The 18,973-nt window shown below is 43.2% G+C and overlaps 1 protein-coding gene and 1 pseudogene across 7 annotated transcripts in view; one reads left to right on the forward strand and one right to left on the reverse strand.

The window, feature by feature from the left end:
* Positions 1-2,052, forward strand: part of LOC127952811 (Fc receptor-like protein 5) — a 140,874-nt gene extending 138,822 nt beyond the window's left edge. For 6 of the 7 annotated variants that reach the window (XM_052551628.1, XM_052551626.1, XM_052551630.1 and 3 more), the window contains 3 exons: positions 331-426; positions 751-837; positions 972-2,052. In XM_052551628.1, coding sequence (XP_052407588.1) covers positions 331-426; positions 751-837; positions 972-1,015 — 227 coding nt within the window. In that variant the 3' untranslated portion in view covers positions 1,016-2,052. The remainder of the gene's footprint in view (positions 1-330; positions 427-750; positions 838-971) is intronic. The other variant, XR_008153059.1, reaches the window with a different exon arrangement.
* The window catches only part of LOC127952809 (Fc receptor-like protein 5), a 75,855-nt pseudogene that overhangs the window by 31,629 nt on the left and 25,253 nt on the right, over positions 1-18,973 (reverse strand).

Genomic DNA, 18,973 nt, shown 5'->3' on the forward strand with positions numbered 1-18,973 from the left:
AGATCATCTCATGTGTGTTAGTTATTCAATACTCAAAGGTATTGATAAAAAAAATATTCATGTCTTCGTATCTAAATAAATTATGAGTTAAGTCCTTCATCCTGTCCACTATTTGTATGATGCACGAGCTGCTACATCTGAAAGAGTCATTTATCAGGTGTGATTTCACTTTGGATGCAGCGAGTGGTGGTTTTTGATCAGACTTAATGTGTGGTGACTTAGATATTACGACCTATCAAACATCTATTCATTAAGGAGATTAAAAGTGTGTTTTATGTTTGACATTACTTTTCCTGAGAATGTTTGCATGAACATTTTATATTTAATTAGGTGGATGGTCTACCTCTAGGGTCAGTCATCAGAAGAACAGCAGTAAGACATCAGAGCAGAACCAGAGTGAAGAAGGAAACACCACACTGCTGTCTGGTCAGTCTGAGTCATTACTATTGTTGCTTTACAGATTAAAGCCTAAAGTATACAAAGACTGAACGTCAGTGGGCAGGGCCAATGCTGTTTTTAAATAGAAGGCCAATTTAAGCTTTGAAACATGCATTGTTTTGGTATATTACATGGTTATATGCCAAAAGATCAAGGAAAGTTTGATTTCTCATGCCACAACACCTTTGGTATTTACTTTTTGTCATGGTTACATTTTCCCAAATCAACAGTTCTTTTCTAAATAATCAATTCAAATGATTTATAAGTTAACTTTGTGTAAAGCAAGTGTCTTTTGTCTGTTTTTCATTGTAGTCAGTGTAAATGTACCTACTGAACTCACCTATGCTGATTGTGAAATGAAGTCCATAAAGAAGCAGAAAAAAATCAAAGGATACAAAGGTACACTAAAAATGATCATACAAGTAATGTACATCAGGGCTAAAGGACTCTGGGGTGAAATTTGCATTATATGTTCCTAATTTTGTTTTTGTTTTATTCCTAATGAAGTTTTTCCTACTCTTGGCATCTTCTAGGCAAAACCACTGCGAGTTCAGACATTATGTACACAGGATTGTAGATGGAAACACAAGGTGAATGTCGCACTTTAGGAAAGTGAAGGAAATACAGAAACTGTAGAAATACAGTAAATCTACAACTATTTCTGTAAATCTAAGAATGAAAAAAAAGTGCATAAACATTTGTTCATATACATTCCTGTGCTGTTACTGGATCTAGCGATTTGATGTACAGTATGTGCTCAGGTGTTGATGAATTCACGCTGAAGAGGTGGAGACCAGAAACGTCAGTGCTGTACTATCTTTGAAATACTGAACAGAGCACTTGATTCACCAGTACTTTATATTAGTGATGGAAGCCCTTGTGTGCCCTTATATCATTTGATAATTTAGTGGGACTTTCATTCTGACAGTTGAGTGTGGCTTTGCTTTTTGCCAAGTTTTCTCTGTCTTCTTGATATCACTTGTATTTGTTGCAGGTCCCTTGAAAACCTGGAAATAGTCTTTAAGAGTCATCTTTAAAAGAAAAAGTGTACAGTAAATATTTGTTTTGTTTTTTTTTATTCAAAAAAATGTTCACACACATATATATATATATATAAATACATAATTATTATAGTAATGAATAGTCTTCATTTTTATTATCATTATTATATTAGTAGCTGTTTCAGTTATTTCAGTCTGGTTATTATTCATTATTAAATCATGTAATCATGGCTTCATGACCTGGCAGCTTTTTAAAACTATTCTTCCACTGGATTGAGCCTTAATCTGCAACAAAGCCCTATCATGTTTGACTGATCTTTCCCACCGGGTAACAACTGCTATCTGCAGAAACGTACTGATCTAAACTCCTGTTGCTCTTGAACTCTTCAATGTAAACTTTACTTTTAGTTGTGTGTCAGTATATTTGTATAAAATTGTAAAATTGTCGTTGTTGTTGTCAAATCTACATTTCATTTGTTTCAACCCCATGAAAATGAAGAGACTGTAGGAGTGACACATTTTTATTCATTGTCTTCTTGGTCCTGCTGTGGCGCTACAGGAACAACAAAGATTCAACATCTGCCATATTAAAATTCAATAACATGTTTGCAGACATTGGCTTTATTCCTAAACTTTGTGAGCTTTTTGGTGGCTTTCAGCTGGTCAGGCTGGGAGACAAATTTAAGCTCAGGATTTTAAATAGTACTGATAAAAATAATATTAAATATTAATATTATCTGTATTGAAATCAACCATGAGTCCATCTTCATCCTGTCAAATATGTGTATGATGCATGAATTCGATTTTATATCACGTTCACTCTGTTGAGGGAATGTCGACTTCTGAGAAGGTGCTGATCTGTATCAGTCAAAAATCAAGTCAAAAATGTTGAAGTCTTCTTTATTGTCAATTCTTCCACATGTACAACACATACATACAGAGAATTGCAACTGCATTACTCTCAGACCCTTGGTGCATACAGATAACACTAACAGTAGAACGTAAAAATACGGATAAGATTAATATATAATAATATATTTGTTTTAAAAGAATAATATATACCCTTCTGTAACTGTCAACTGCTTTCACTGATGTGCTGTGAAGTAGATTTGCTGACAAGTTCTTCCCTGAAAGTACATTGATAACAGTAAAAAATTTGTTTCTGATGGACAAAGGTGCAAAAACAATGAGAAAACAAGTATACAGATGTGTTCATGACAACAGGGATCAGACAGAAGAGCACATTAAATATAACGAGCAAGAAGCATGACGAGCAGCACAATAAATATAACAAGACATAAGTGTTAAATGAGGTAGAAATGTGAAATTGTAGGAATGTAAGAAATGTTAGAGTTTAAGAATAGTGCTTGTGTACAATTGAGGTGATCAGAGCAGATATTATGTCAGAATATGTGCTTTTGTACAGAGTGTCTTTGGTGCACATTGAGGGAGTTGAGTGCAGATGAAGGTAAACTGACCATTGTGCAGATGTGCAAGAGTCTATAGTGCACAGCTAAGTGAAAGTGCAGATGTTTGTGAATGTACCTTGAAGTGTTTTTTTTTTTTCTGTAGATGGAGTAGGAAGGCAGTTAATGAGTGAGTAGGATGCTGAATCAGCTTATTTAGTATATTGACAGCCTAGGGGAAAAGCTGTTGCAGAAACTTTCTGTGTGGGTCCTGATGCTGTGTGGCTTCTGCGTGATGGCAGGGGGTCAAAGAGATGGTGGGAGGGGTGAGATCAATCTTTCACAATGGAGGAGGCTCTGCGTACACAGTGTGCCTGATAGATGTCCTGGGTGGAGGGGAGGGAGACCCCTATGATCCTCTCAGCTGTCCTCACTATGTGCTGGAGGGTCTGCGTTCTGCTGTTTTGCAGTTTCCGAACCACGCAGTGATGCAGCTGGCCAGGATGCTCTCCACAGTTCCTCTGTTGAAGATGGTGAAGATGGGTGCTGGGAGACTGGCTCTCTTCAGCTTTCGCAGGAAGTGAAGACGTTGTTGCGCCTTCTTCACAGTGGAGTTTTGATTTCGTCAGAAATGTGCACACCAAGAAATCTGGTGCTCCTGACTCTCTCTACAGCAGAGCCACTGATAAGCTAAAGTCACTGAACAGCATTCTGACATACAAGTCTTTTGTGTCCAGATGTGATAAGATGGAGTGCAGTGTGTAGGAGATAGCTTCATCTGTAGAGAGGTTGGGGCGATGTGTGAATTGTAGAGGGTCTAGAAAAGAGGGCAAAGTGGAGAGGATGTGTTTTTTGACCAGACGTTTAAAGCACCTCATTGTGATGGTCTGATAGTCTCTGCTAATAGAGGCAGTACCTACACAACAGCAAAATCATCTTTCTCAATTTACACCATTAAAAATAGGAGTTTATTATGATGGAATATAATTTTAATTCACATCACGCTCTAAAAAGATCAAGGAAGATGTCAGCACTGTCTCATTCATTCTGTGATTCAGTCTGAACTCACCAGTGACCCATAGTGGCTGCATGTTGCTGTAGTGTGTGTTATAGACTTTTCTTCTCTCTTCATCACACAATCCTCTGCTGCTGTCTGACAGCAGCTCATAATAAATATATCTATCTATCTATCTATCTATCTATCTATCTATCTATCTATCTATCTATCTATCTATCTATCTATCTATCTATCTATCTATTGTCATGAGCAACAACAAGTATTAGGAATGAGTACAAGTATTAGCAGTCAGAATTCAGTATTGCAGAGAGTTGTGTAGTAATGTAACATCATTTATTTTTATAATATACCATGTGCATCTTAAACTACAGGTTCTCTTAATGAAGAACAGCTCAGTGTCTGTTGTCTCACGAGCCATAAATACAAGATAACAGTAACATCAGAACAACTATTATTTCAGTAATCACTTCTACTGATGAGTGTTTCTAATGTCTCATAAGACTCATTTATTCAGGAATCAATTTACAGTTGTCACATTTTGCTGGTATTATTTTTGGTAACACTTTAAAATACTGTTTCTTACTTACTACATAACTAATAAGGAATTGAACTAACAGGTGATTATTTATTAACACTTAACTCACTGTTAACTACTAAGAAAGAGGTGTTAACTAATCAGTATGTAATATAATTTTATGATTATGTTAAGTAACAGTTAGCTAATCAATAACTAATGTATTCTGTCATACCTCCTGAAGAACTACTATTAATTATCTACTAGTTAAGGTTCATGAAAAATAACTATGAAATAACTACTACTGAACAGTTATACGCAATTACATTGAATTGTGACCCTTTCATATAAATGTTATTAGCAATACTACTAGTAGTATGAAAATGCAATATTAATAAATGCAATACATTTTATAGAGGTTTTGCTTATGTAGTAAATTGTTTTGTGAGTGTGTTTTGTAAGAAATCAGCTAGGAACCCCACCATGACTCCAGTGCCTTGCGATAACTTATCTTAGTTTTTATATTTTATATACAGTACTGTATGTGTGCCTCCTCAGCATATACCACATTATCATTAATTCAATTTCTAATTGTAAGGCAAAGCCTGAGGAAAAGTGAAAATACAGGTAACCAATTTGTAATAAAGAATTATCAAATAATTCTGCAGGTTTTATTTTGAACCTGAAACATTAGGCCTATTCTAGAGTGAAAATATTGAGAACCCATTAGTAATTAATAAAGAATTATCAGATAATTCCTGAATAATTACTTAGAATCTGAAACAGTATTCTAAAGTGAAAACATAGGGAACCCATTAGTAATTAATAATTAATTATCAAATAATTATGCAGGACTTATTTTGAACCTGAAACATTAGGCCTATTCTAAAGTGGAAATGTTGGGAACCCATTAGTAATTAATAAATAATTATCAGATAATTCCTCAAGAATTACTTAGAATCTGAAACAGTATTCTAAAGTGAAAACATAGGGAACCCATTAGTAGTTAATAAAGATTTATCAGATCATTTTGCAGGACTTACAGATTTCTAAAGTGAACCTATTAATAAATAATAATAAACTACATCATTTTGACTAAAAAAACCTATAAAGGTAATCATAAATTTTGTAAAATACTCTCATCTTTTTAATTCAGATGAGAACATTTCTTAATACAGCATATTTTATTCCATTTTAACATGTATACTGCCCACATTTTAACAAATTTAACAAACATGTCATAATCAAAAGTTAAACATTTAGAAGCAAACAAAATCCATATTTCATTTCCATTATAGGCTAATAAGTTGGCTGTAACAAAGTTGCTACAGTAGTAGTACTTTGTACTTGTCTTTTTACTCAAGTAATTTTGAAAATGAATAGGCCTACTCATAATTTTACTGGAGTAATATTTTATTGGGGTATCTGTAATTTTACTCAAGTACTTGATTTGTGGGACACAACCTGATTATTATAGTGATTTTTTGCCTATAACTGTTCATTAGTAGTTATTTCATAGTTATTTTTCTTGAAACTTAACTAGTAGATAATTAATAGTAGTTCTTCAGGAGGTATCAAGAATACATTAGTTAATGATTAGCTAACTGTTACTTAACACAATCATAAAATTATATTACATACTGATTAGTTAACACATCTTTCTTAGTAGTTAACAGTAGTGAGTTAAGTGTTAATGAATAATCACCTGTTAGTTCTTCAATAATTCCTTATTAGTTATGTAGTAAGTAAGAAACAGTATTCTAAAGTGTTACCTTATTTTTATATGCATATTAACTGTAATAATTACAGTATATTAATGGACATGTAAAACCCGATTGGCTCATAGGTCATGGTTCTTTAGTTTTTACTGTGACACTGCAAGAGTGTTTTAACAAAGCATCAGCTCCACAATATTTTAAAAGGCACTGCTTTTTTATTTTAAGAAAGAAAATGTAAACAGTTCAAAATATGAAAATCCTACAGAGCTTTGCAACAATACAAGTCATGAATAAAAATGCTTACAGATTACATGTTTATGTGGTTTTGAAGCAGGCAAACATCACAAAGGCTACATTACATAGATGCACTAATACTTTAAAAGATTGAACTAGATTACAATATTTAAGCAGAACAAAATAAAAACATTAAACTTTAACTTTCATGATACAATAATACTGAAATCAACTGAAAAAGCAGTAAGCTTCCAAAACTTTATGAACAAACAGTTTAGTTGAGTCACTGTGTCAGTGTTTTAGCAATTACAAAAAAAAAAAAAGAAAAATGTAATGCCAAACAATTCCTGTTGGGTAAAATCAAGTTTTGCTCTACATGTTTTCTTGTTGAATATCCTGTTTCACTCAGAAGTCTAACGGTTTGAAGTTCTGGTTCATGTTGAATCTAACAACCATTAGCTGCAAGTCAAAGGAGGACAGTGGTGCATGCACACAAACACAAAAGTTAATTTGACCACATGCACATTCAGCCAAACAGCATTAATGACAATAATAATATTTGCTCAGTAAAATATGATTATAATGACATGTAATAAATCATTCAGCTGTTATACCTCTCATCCTGCAGCATTTGAAGATCAGCACGACTGTCACTATCAGATATGGACAAACTGTCAGTATATAACTGAGTGTGTGGAGGACAGAGATCTGAGATTCTGAATGAGATGCTGAAAAAGAGACACAGAAACACTTTATCAAGCACTATATCTGAACGAGAGCATATCAAGAAATAAATCAGCTCACAGTTTCATTGACTTTCACCTGTGACTGAGATCCAGCTCTTGGGTGACTCTCTTCTCTCTGGGTGTTTGCAGTAGTAGAAACCCTCATGTGACTTTGAGACAGTAGAGATGATCATCTCTGTAGTTTGATTCTGGATGAGTGATCCATCTTTATAGAAATCAGCTCTGAGGATTGGTGGAGTTGAATGTTTATATAAACAGCGTAGAGTCAGAGAATCTCCTTCAGTCACAGGATGAACAGGACTCTCCAGAATTACACCAACTACACAAACAGATGAAATGTGTGCTGATTGTAAATAGTATATAGCAACTATATGATAACATTTAATAATAAAGATTACAATTTTCTTAAATTTAAAGTTTTCTTACAAAACTACATTTTTGGTGTCTTTTGCCCACTGAGTGTTTGTATGTAGTGCAGACTGATGCTTCTTTAATTTTTGATTTTGTTTAATTAACTGCTTTGTGTACGGCATTGTAAATTAAAGTAATAGTGTAAAAAAAAAAAAAAAAAAAAAAAAAAATCAGAAATAAAGAAAAAAAAACATACACACATACACACAGAAACTCAGACTCACAGTGTACAGTGATATTAACAGGATGACTGATCTCTCCAGATTCAGAACTGACACCAGTACACTCCAGTGTCTAATGTGCTGGTGGAGCTGATTGTACATGTAGATCCTGTTTGTGATCCCCACAGAGATGATGAACAATCTTCCAGCCGCTCATTGTCTGTGTATCTTCTCACTCTCCATCTTTCAGAATTACTCTGGTCCTCACAGCTCAGAGAGAGAGAGACAGATGTGAAGTGTTGAGTTCTGCTGGGACTGATGATCAGAGAGACTGGAGGAGAAACACCTGAGAAGACAATTACAGTTTGGAAATAAAGTCAAAACTGTTTTATTGATTTAACACTTTACACAAATGTACATTTGTAACATATTTGTAATTATGCCATCAGAGAGCAAGCCAAAGAAAACTGAGACAACTTCACGAAGTGTTGAGGATAAAACCTTTGGAGAAACCATTATTATTTAATTATTTAATTTAATCCACCATTATCTCAATTCTAATTATGTAAAAAATAAATGTTGTTCAGTTGTATTGTGGGCAATAAAACAGTCCAGTACATTGTTGTTAAACTCATTTTTACACTGAAATAATGAAAATGTCTTTGCCACCCCGAGTTGCCGCTCCCCCCTTCCTCCACCGTTGTTTTAATCTCTGACAGAAGAAAAATCTTCTTTCTCTATCGACACAATTCATTATTAGCCTTGTATATTGACAGAATCAAATATCCTAACAAATCATGATCTTAAAAGATCAAGGACAAATTCTAATTTCATTCAGTGATTCAGACTGAACTCACCAGTGACCCATAGTGGCTGTTTGTTGCTGTAGGTTGTGTTATAGACTGGTTTTCCTCTCTCTGCGCTGCACATATAAACTCCTGTGTGTTTTAGAGCAGCAGAACTGACCGTGTAGTTTCCTCCAGCTCCTCTGCTGCTGTCTGAGAGCAGCTTATAACGATTTCTGTTGTCTGTATAAAGTGAAAGTGCAGAGAGACCTCAAGAAACATGACACTTTTAGATCACCTTTGTTGGTACAATCAGTACTCAGACTAGTTTATCTATATCTATCTATCTATCTATCTATCTATCTATCTATCTATCTATCTATATATATATATATATATATATATATATATATATATATATATATATATATATATATATATAGTACAGAACAAAAGTTTGGACACACCTTCTCATTCAAAGAGTTTTCTTTATTTTCATGACTATGAAAATTGTAGATTCACACTGAAGGCATCAAGGGCTATTTGACCAAGAAGGAGAGTGATGGGGTGCTGCGCCAGATGACCTGGCCTCCACAGTCACCGGACCTGAACTCAGTCGAGATGGTTTAGGGGTGAGCTGGACCGCAGACAGAAGGCAAAAGGGCCAACAAGTGCTAAGCATCTCTCGGGGAACTCCTTCAAGACTGTTGAAGACCATTTCAGGTGACGACCTCTTGAAGCTCATCAAGAGAAGCCAAGAGTGTGCAAAGCAGTAATCAAAGCAAAACGTGGCTACTTTGAAGAACCTACAATATGACATATTTTCAGTTGTTTCACACTTTTTTGTTATGAATATAATTCCATTAATAATTCCACATGTGTTAATTCCTAGTTTTGATGTCTTCAGTGTGAATCTACAATTTTCATTGTCATGAAAATAAAGAAAACTCTTTGAATTAGAGTTGTACCAACAAAGGTGATCTAAAAGTGTCATGTTTCTTGAGGTATCTCTGCACTTTCACTTTATACAGACAACAGAAATCGTATATATATATATATATATATATATATATATATATATATATATATATATATATATATATATATATATAACATGAAGCACGTTATATCTTACCTGATGAAACAGGTAGAGTGTACCAGCTGAATGTCCAGCCTGTAGAGGAGTCTTTAACCTCACAGATCAGAGTCACTGGATCTCCTTCAGTCAACCACTTCTGTGGAGAAACACTTAAAACTGCCTCGGGTATATCTGAAATACAGAAATCACTCATTAATAACATGTTAAACTTGTGTGTGTTTATGAAGAGATGATCAAACTCACCTGATACTGTCAGTGTAACTTCATCACTAATGTGTGATGTTCGTGATCCTCCTCTCTCTGCTCCATAACAGGAGTATTTACCTGCGTCAGACTCAGTAACAGAACTGAATGTGTGTTCCTGTAGTTCACTGAAAACACTGTCTGAACCGTCTTTATACCAGCTGTACTTCCAGCTAGTGACTCCTTCACCATCAATGTCACATCTGAGAGTGACTGTCTCTCCTCTGAATACATGTTGATCAGGTTTAATGCTCACTTTGGCTTTTGGTCTTTCTGTACAATGACAACAATTCACATTTAAAACAATGTGCTGTTTTTAATACATGATCAGTGACTTGATTTTAAAACATGCTTAATCAGGTTAGACTGATGTGTTGTTGTCTAAAGCTGTTATAATTGTCACAAGGTGACGGTCTTTAGGGGCGGAACCAAAATTCGGAAAAACAGAACACCGGAACTTCCGGTAGCGCCGTAAGAGGGAAAATCAGGGAATTCGATGCACCTGTGCCTAGTTAGGGACAGCGGTTGGTGATTGGAGGATACGCTGGACAAGGCAGTACTTAAGGCCAAGTTATTTCACAGTCTGGGAGCTCTTTCTGGTGTGTGTGAAGCACTGTGTCGTGCCCGTCTTGGTGCGCTGCTGGTGGCTGTCTAACTCTCTCTCTCCCTCAGGCTGGAATTGTATGATTGTGAAGACATCGCGAACCTTAAAGGTTGAGAAGTGAACGGATTATACGGCGAATTGAGACGACGTGAAAAAGGGGATTGGAAGCGGCATTGATGTGAGTACTAAGAGCAAGCCGAAAGTGCCCTGTATATTGACCTGGCGTTGTGTAGATCTCCCCAGGAGGAGGAGGGCGGCCCTACCCCTAATATAGCGTGGTGGGAGAGCCGAAGGAATACTTATTGAAGTAGTCACAACGACGACATCACTAGCTAGGCCGCATATTCCATCGCCAGATCCGAACCAAGCGAAGTGAAGGAAGACGGGTGTCCTTTTCGTACACTGAGTGTGGTGGGTGAGTCTTCGTGCTGTGAAAACCTATAATTTTGACGTGGTGCTGTATATTGCTGTGGGTTGCTGTGTATTGCCGTGTGTCCTGTCAGATAAACCCCCGCCTTCACGCACTCCGTCGCGGGAGGACAAGGAGACTGCTGGTTCTAGTCTAGTTCAGTACAGTATATGTTGTGAGCGTGCTTCAGATCTCCGGAGATAGCACGGTACGCTGTGTTCAGCCCAGAGGTGGGAGCTATTCAAAGCAAACTAACTGTGCTTTGTGTCCAATCTGATACCTGTGGAGAGAAAAGGAAAGAGAGAGTGAGTAACACAAGGAGAAACAGAGGAAACCTGTACTTACAGTACGCTGTGCTCAGCCCAGAGGTGAGAGTCATTCAAAGCAAACTAACTGTGCTATTGTGCCCAAGTTGATACCTGTGGAGAGAAAAGGAGAGAGAGTGAATAACACGAGGAGGAATAGAGCGAACCCTGTACTTACAGTACGTTGTGTCCAGCCCAGAGGTGAAAGCCATCCAAAGCAGAGTAACTGTGTTTTGTGTCCAAGTTGATACCTGTAGAGAGGAGGAGAGAGAGTGGATAACGCGAGGAGAAATAGAGCGAAACCTGTACTTACAGTACGCTGTGTCCAGCCCAGAGGTGAGAGCCATTCAAAGCAAACTAACTGTGCTATTGTGCCCAAGTTGATACCTGTGGAGAGAAAAGGAGAGAGAGTGGGTAACACGAGGAGAGACCGAGGAAACCTGTACTTACGCCGCTGCCTGTGGAGAAAGAGAAAGCGAGTGAGCACCCAAGGAACGAACTGTGTGAACCAGTACTTACTGTGAGCTGCAATCAGCGAAGAGGTGAGAGCAAAACCAAGCCGAATTAACTGTGCCCTTGCGTCCCAGCCGTTGCCTGTGGAGGAAGAGAAAGAGAGTGAGCACCCCGAGAACGAACTGTGTGAACCAGTACTTACCGTGAGTTGTATTCAGCGAAGAGGAGGAAGAAGGAGGGCGCTACGGATACCTAAGACTCTGGCCGGGCCCCGAGTCCCACGCCCAGGATCCCCGTGGCCCCTTTGCTCCCTGACCTCTTCCCGGCCATAGCCCATCTGGAGGGCCGAGTCAGAGTTTAGTTTTAATTACCCTTTCCCTATTCCCCAAGCTATTTTTAAATATTTAAATAAAGATTGTTTTATCACTTACTTGTTCTCGTGTTGTTTGGCCATTGGGTTGGCTTTGGGGACCTCCTCGAGGTGGAAGTTGAGAAGGGGTGTGGCTTAGTCAAAGCATAAATCTGGGTGTGACAGATTTGGCGTAGTCGGCAGGGTTTCCACCTCGAGTTGAGTAACCAAGGTCGTCCAATGACCGACGACGCGGGGCCTTCAGCCCAACCCCGTGCTATGCCCGTTTTTATGGGGAGCCCCTGGATCCAAAAGTATGGGGGGACAGAATCCGAGGTACGATTGTCTGAATGGAAGGCCCAACTAGAGTACCTGGCCGACCTACAGGGCCTTAGTGCAGCCCAGCGGCTTCAATTTGTGTTAAACTCCCTGGATGGAGAAGCGCGGCGAGAGGTGCATGCCGCCCCCGAAGCCGTTAGAGCCAACGCCCAAACTGTGTTCCAGTTCCTCACTGAACAGTATGGTGACCACACCCCCGTAGCTGTCTGTCAGTGAAGTAGCACCAGCACAACCCGGAGGCCCTGACTGGAAGCAAGCACTGAAGGCTGAACTTTTGAAAGATGTCCGCGATCAGATGTCTGAACTGTCTAAAGCCCTCGTAGGAGAATTGCGCCAAGGACGGGCGCGGGAGGAACCACGGCCGGCGCCCCGAGACTGAGTGTACTCAGAGGGAGGCCGAGAGCCGTTCAGGCGCCCGAACCACTTTAATCGGCCCCGTTTTGAATGGGACGAGCAAGGGCGACCCATCTGCAACCGCTGTGGCAAACCAGGTCACTATAGCCGCCAGTGTGGGCCCCGCAGGGCGTCAGAAGGGGGTTTTTAGGTCGGCCGGCCACTGTGGGTCGTGTGGCCGGGACCCCTCGAGAAGACCCTGGAAGAGGATATGGCTCTAGGAGCCAGATGATTGGGCGTAGCCCCGTGGCGAAGGTGAGAGTGTGCGGCAAGGAGATTCAATGCCTGGTAGACACAGGCTCCCAAGTGACGTTATTTGCTGAGAGTTTATCCGAAGAAGTGTTTGGGAAACAAGGGGCACCAGGGGCGGAGGCCCCCTGGCTTACTCTGAAGGGCGCAAACGGCCTCGACATCCCATATATTGGCTACCGATTGACGGACCTAGAGGTTCACGGAGTGATGGTCCCACAGAAAGGTGTGATTATCGTGCAAGACCATTGTCTGGGTGCACATCGAGCCCTGTTGGGCATGAATGTCCTCGCTGATTGCTGGGAAGAGCTATTTCGGGCTAGGCCCGTATCGAAGATACCACCTGCAGAGAGGCCCAAGTGGGAGTGTGTGGTAGCTGACTGTCGAAGGGTGCAAATGAGCCAAGTCCGCAGAGAACAGGAAGAGGTAGGAAGAGTGATGTGTCGTTTTGCTTTGTCTGTCCCCGCAAAAAGTGAGGCTGTTGTGTGGGCGCGAGTACCGCCCCGAAGAGCGGGCCCAGAAGAGTGGGTGCTGGTGGAGCCCCATGTGGATTGTCCACAAGTGGAAGTGGCACGAGGACTAGCGACGGTCCGGCGGGGGAGAGTCCCCGTGAGGATACGGAATGTACACCCATACGCGGTGCAACTACATCGGCACCAACGATTAGCCCGTCTGACAACAGTTACACCCCACCAAGTAAGGGAAGAGAGGGATATTAGTTTTCGTCAGGTGTGCCCCACTGTCATCGAGGTGGCCCTGACACAAGTAGACACCCCATGGGGTGGTATGGAGAGGAGTGTGCCGAGCCACCTGGCGGGTGAGTCATTACAAGGGGAGGATTTAGAACAAGCACAGACACAGAAGTTACAGGCCCTCCTTCGGAGATGGCAGCATGTGTTCGCCACCCACGATGAAGACTACGGATGCACCCAGGTGGTACAACATCATATACCTACCGGGGATGCAGGGCCCAGCCGGGAGAGGTATCGCCCAATTCCGCCCACTTTGTATACCGAGGTACGTACACTCCTGCAAGGCATGCTGAAGCAAGGAGTTGTCAGGGAAAGCAGCAGCCCGTGGGCGGCCCCCATAGTGCTGGTGCAAAAGAAGACGGGGGCTTGGAGATTCTGCGTGGACTACCGTAAGCTGAACCTCGTGACTAAGAAAGACGCTTTCCCTTTGCCGCGGATCGAAGATTCGCTTGCCAGCCTCACGCAGTCGGCATGGTACTCTACCCTAGATTTGGCCAGTGGCTACTGGCAGGTGCAGGTGGCCGAAGCAGACCGGGAGAAGACTGCCTTTACAACCCCGTTTGGACTATTTGAATGGGACCGGATGCCTTTCGGGCTCTGTAACGCTCCGGCCACCTTCCAGCGGCTGATGCAGCGGTGCTTGGGAGGTCAGTTAATGGAGTCAGTATTAGTTTACCTGGATGATGTGATTGTCTACTCCCCAGATTTTGATTCACACCTGAGGCACCTCGAGGAAGTCTTTCGGGCCATGGAGAAGTACGGATTGAAACTACAGCCCAATAAGTGTCACTTACTACGGAGAGAAGTCAACTTTTTGGGCCACGTGGTCAGTGCGGCTGGAGTGTCCGTAGATCCTGGAAAGGTATCGGCCGTGAAAGACTGGAAGGCCCCGAGGACAGTGAGGCAAGTGCGATCCTTTTTAGGATTTGTGGGATACTATAGGCGTTTCATAAAGGACTTTTCAAAAATTGCTAAACCCCTTAATCAGTTGCTGGTTGGCACAGGTCGTAACCGGGGCCGGGGGTCGCCCAACGTAGACTGGGATGCAAATTGTGAGTCGGCGTTCCAGACATTGAAGCAGGAGCTGCTACAGGCCCCTATCTTGGCATACGCAGATTTCACAAAACCATTCCTTCTGTATACAGATGCCAGCAATCTCGGGCTGGGAGCGGTGTTGGCTCAACGGCAGGACGGAGTCGAGAGGGTCATCGCGTACGCCAGCCGGAGCCTCCACCCAGCCGAGAGGAACAATGCGAACTATAGTTCTTTCAAATTGGAGCTGCTGGCATTGAAGTGGGCCCTAAGTGAGAAATTTAAAGACTACCTCTGGGGTGCCAAGGTGACGATCATTACAGACAATAACCCATTAGTACACTTACAGCCGTGGAGCAGCGGTGGGTGGCCCAACTGGCCAACTTTGACTATCAACTACAGTACCGACCAGGGCGTGAACACACGAACGCGGACGTCCTCTCAAGGCTGCCCGAAGCGGAAAGCCCCGGAGGGGCCAGCCCGGAGGAGGGCTATATGGTAGGAGCAGTAGAGGCACCAGGCAGCAGACAAGAGGCCGTGCCTGAGAACTGGGGATGGGATCCCCGTCGGTGGAGGGAGAGACAGGCCAGGGATCAAGATGTGCGGCTGGTAAGAGAATGGCTGGAACAGGGCCGACGGCTGACGCCAGCGGAGAGGTTAGCCCAGACGGATACTGGGAGGAGGCTGCTGGGGCAATGGGACAGGCTGGAGCTGAGAGATGGCGTTCTGTGCAGAAGGGTCAGTGACCCGAAGTTGGGCGAAGAAGTACGCCAGATCGTGGTACCCGCAGATGAGGTAACGGCGTTAGTTTCGGCGTACCACAACCAGTTGGGGCACCAGGGACAGGAGAGGACTGTGTCCCTGCTTAGGAGATTCTTCTTTTGGCCCGGGCTAGAGGCATCGGTGCACGCCCTAATTCAAGCTTGCCCGAGATGCATATTGTTTAAGTCCAGACGGGAGGTCCGAGCGCCAATGGTACCCATCCATGCGAAGGCCCCCCTTCATATCATGGCTATGGACTTCTTGACACTGGGCCGACCACGAGATCGCTACCAGAACATCTTGGTAATAACGGATTTGTTCACAAAGTACGCTTGGGCTATCCCCACCCTCGACCAGACTGCAACCACCACCGCTACAGTTTTATGGCTGGCCGTCTTCCAGACGTTCGGATGCCCGGAGTTTCTGCACTCCGATCAAGGAGCCAACTTTGAGTCCAGGGTAATTAGAGAACTATGCCAGTTGTACGGTTGCACGAAAACTCACACCACTTCGTATCATCCTCAGGGGAACGGCGGCTGCGAGAGATTCAATCAGACCCTATTGGGGCTGCTGGGGACCTTGGACCAACAACGGCAGGATGATTGGGTGAGTGCATTGCCAAACCTCCTACAGGCCTATAACAACAGTATACATAGTACTACGGGTTACGCCCCCACGTACCTGATGTTTGGCAGACACATACGAATGCCTACTGACCTGGTCCTAGGAGTGACAGCCGACCAAGAGGAAGCAAGTGTAACGGAGTGGGTGGGGCGCCATCACCAGCGCTTGCATTTCGCCTACGAGCAGGTGTCGAAAAGGATACAGACGGCAGGAGAGAAAAGTAAGCGGTTGTATGATCGGACTGCTAGAGAAGCCCCTCTACTGCCAGGAGAGAGGGTGTTGGTGAGAGATAATCGGCGGCAGGGGAAGGGGAAACTGAGTGACCGTTGGGAGGCCACCCCTTATGTAGTCTGCCGGCAGCAGAGGCCGGGACAGCCGGTCTATACCATCCGGCCAGAAGGGAAATCAGGCCCCGACCGTGTGGTGCACCGGAACATGATTCGCCCATGCCCTAACTACCCTGAAGCCGTGGAAGAAGTCCCCACGGAACCTGTACCAGCGGCCCCCTGGATTGAAGGTTGGGCTGTGGTACCAGGGAGACCCGTGGTGGCACCACCCCCGATCGCCCCGAGAGAACCAGAAGCAGCCCCTGAACAAGCTGAGCCCGATTCACCAGTGAGACGATCCCAGCGAGAGAACCGAGGCCGACCCCCTGCCCGCTATGGTGAGTGGACAGCCCGAGGACGTTCTAGGGACTAGAACGGATTGGCGGGGGAGGATGTCACAAGGTGACGATCTTTAGGGGCGGAACCAAAATTCGGGAAGTTTGGTTCCGCCCGGAAGTGTTTCCGCCCGGACCGGAAAAACAGAACACCGGAACTTCCGGTAGCGCCGTAAGAGGGAAAATCAGGGAATTCGATGCACCTGTGCCTAGTTAGGGACAGCGGTTGGTGATTGGAGGATACGCTGGACAAGGCAGTACTTAAGGCCAAGTTATTTCACAGTCTGGGAGCTCTTTCTGGTGTGTGTGAAGCACTGTGTCGTGCCCGTCTTGGTGCGCTGCTGGTGGCTGTCTAACTCTCTCTCTCCCTCAGGCTGGAATTGTATGATTGTGAAGACATCGCGAACCTTAAAGGTTGAGAAGTGAACGGATTATACGGCGAATTGAGACGACGTGAAAAAGGGGATTGGAAGCGGCATTGATGTGAGTACTAAGAGCAAGCCGAAAGTGCCCTGTATATTGACCTGGCGTTGTGTAGATCTCCCCAGGAGGAGGAGGGCGGCCCTACCCCTAATATAGCGTGGTGGGAGAGCCGAAGGAATACTTATTGAAGTAGTCACAACGACGACATCACTAGCTAGGCCGCATATTCCATCGCCAGATCCGAACCAAGCGAAGTGAAGGAAGACGGGTGTCCTTTTCGTACACTGAGTGTGGTGGGTGAGTCTTCGTGCTGTGAAAACCTATAATTTTGACGTGGTGCTGTATATTGCTGTGGGTTGCTGTGTATTGCCGTGTGTCCTGTCAGATAAACCCCCGCCTTCACGCACTCCGTCGCGGGAGGACAAAGAGACTGCTGGTTCTAGTCTAGTTCAGTACAGTATATGTTGTGAGCGTGCTTCAGATCTCCGGAGATAGCACGGTACGCTGTGTTCAGCCCAGAGGTGGGAGCTATTCAAAGCAAACTAACTGTGCTTTGTGTCCAATCTGATACCTGTGGAGAGAAAAGGAAAGAGAGCGTGAGTAACACAAGGAGAAACAGAGGAAACCTGTACTTATAGTACGCTGTGCTCAGCCCAGAGGTAAGAGTCATTCAAAGCAAACTAACTGTGCTATTGTGCCCAAGTTGATACCTGTGGAGAGAAAAGGAGAGAGAGTGAATAACACGAGGAGGAATAGAGCGAACCCTGTACTTACAGTACGTTGTGTCCAGCCCAGAGGTGAAAGCCATCCAAAGCAGAGTAACTGTGTTTTGTGTCCAAGTTGATACCTGTAGAGAGGAGGAGAGAGAGTGGATAACGCGAGGAGAAATAGAGCGAAACCTGTACTTACAGTACGCTGTGTCCAGCCCAGAGGTGAGAGCCATTCAAAGCAAACTAACTGTGCTATTGTGCCCAAGTTGATACCTGTGGAGAGAAAAGGAGAGAGAGTGGGTAACACGAGGAGAGACCGAGGAAACCTGTACTTACGCCGCTGCCTGTGGAGAAAGAGAAAGCGAGTGAGCACCCAAGGAACGAACTGTGTGAACCAGTACTTACTGTGAGCTGCAATCAGCGAAGAGGTGAGAGCAAAACCAAGCCGAATTAACTGTGCCCTTGCGTCCCAGCCGTTGCCTGTGGAGGAAGAGAAAGAGAGTGAGCACCCCGAGAACGAACTGTGTGAACCAGTACTTACCGTGAGTTGTATTCAGCGAAGAGGAGGAAGAAGGAGGGCGCTACGGATACCTAAGACTCTGGCCGGGCCCCGAGTCCCACGCCCCGGATCCCCGTGGCCCCTTTGCTCCCTGACCTCTTCCCGGCCATAGCCCATCTGGAGGGCCGAGTCAGAGTTTAGTTTTAATTACCCTTTCCCTATTCCCCAAGCTATTTTTAAATATTTAAATAAAGATTGTTTTATCACTTACTTGTTCTCGTGTTGTTTGGCCATTGGGTTGGCTTTGGGGACCTCCTCGAGGTGGAAGTTGAGAAGGGGTGTGGCTTAGTCAAAGCATAGCCGCCCCTGGGTGTGACATAATCACTGATTCAGTGTCTTATGAACCAAACTGAGAGATAATTTTGAAGGCTCAGGAAACCTTTGCAGGTGTTTTGAGTTGATCAGCTGATTGGCATGTCACCATATTCTAATTTGTTGAGATAGTGAATTTGTGGGTTTTTGTTAAATGTGAGTCAAAATCATAACAATTAAAAGAACCAAAGACTTACTATTTCAGTCTGTGTGCGTTGAATTTATTAAATACATGAGTTTCACAGTTTTACTTGAATTACTGA

Source organism: Carassius gibelio, chromosome B3 (assembly GCF_023724105.1).
Source record: "Carassius gibelio isolate Cgi1373 ecotype wild population from Czech Republic chromosome B3, carGib1.2-hapl.c, whole genome shotgun sequence".
In the NCBI taxonomy this organism is placed as follows: domain Eukaryota; kingdom Metazoa; phylum Chordata; class Actinopteri; order Cypriniformes; family Cyprinidae; genus Carassius; species Carassius gibelio.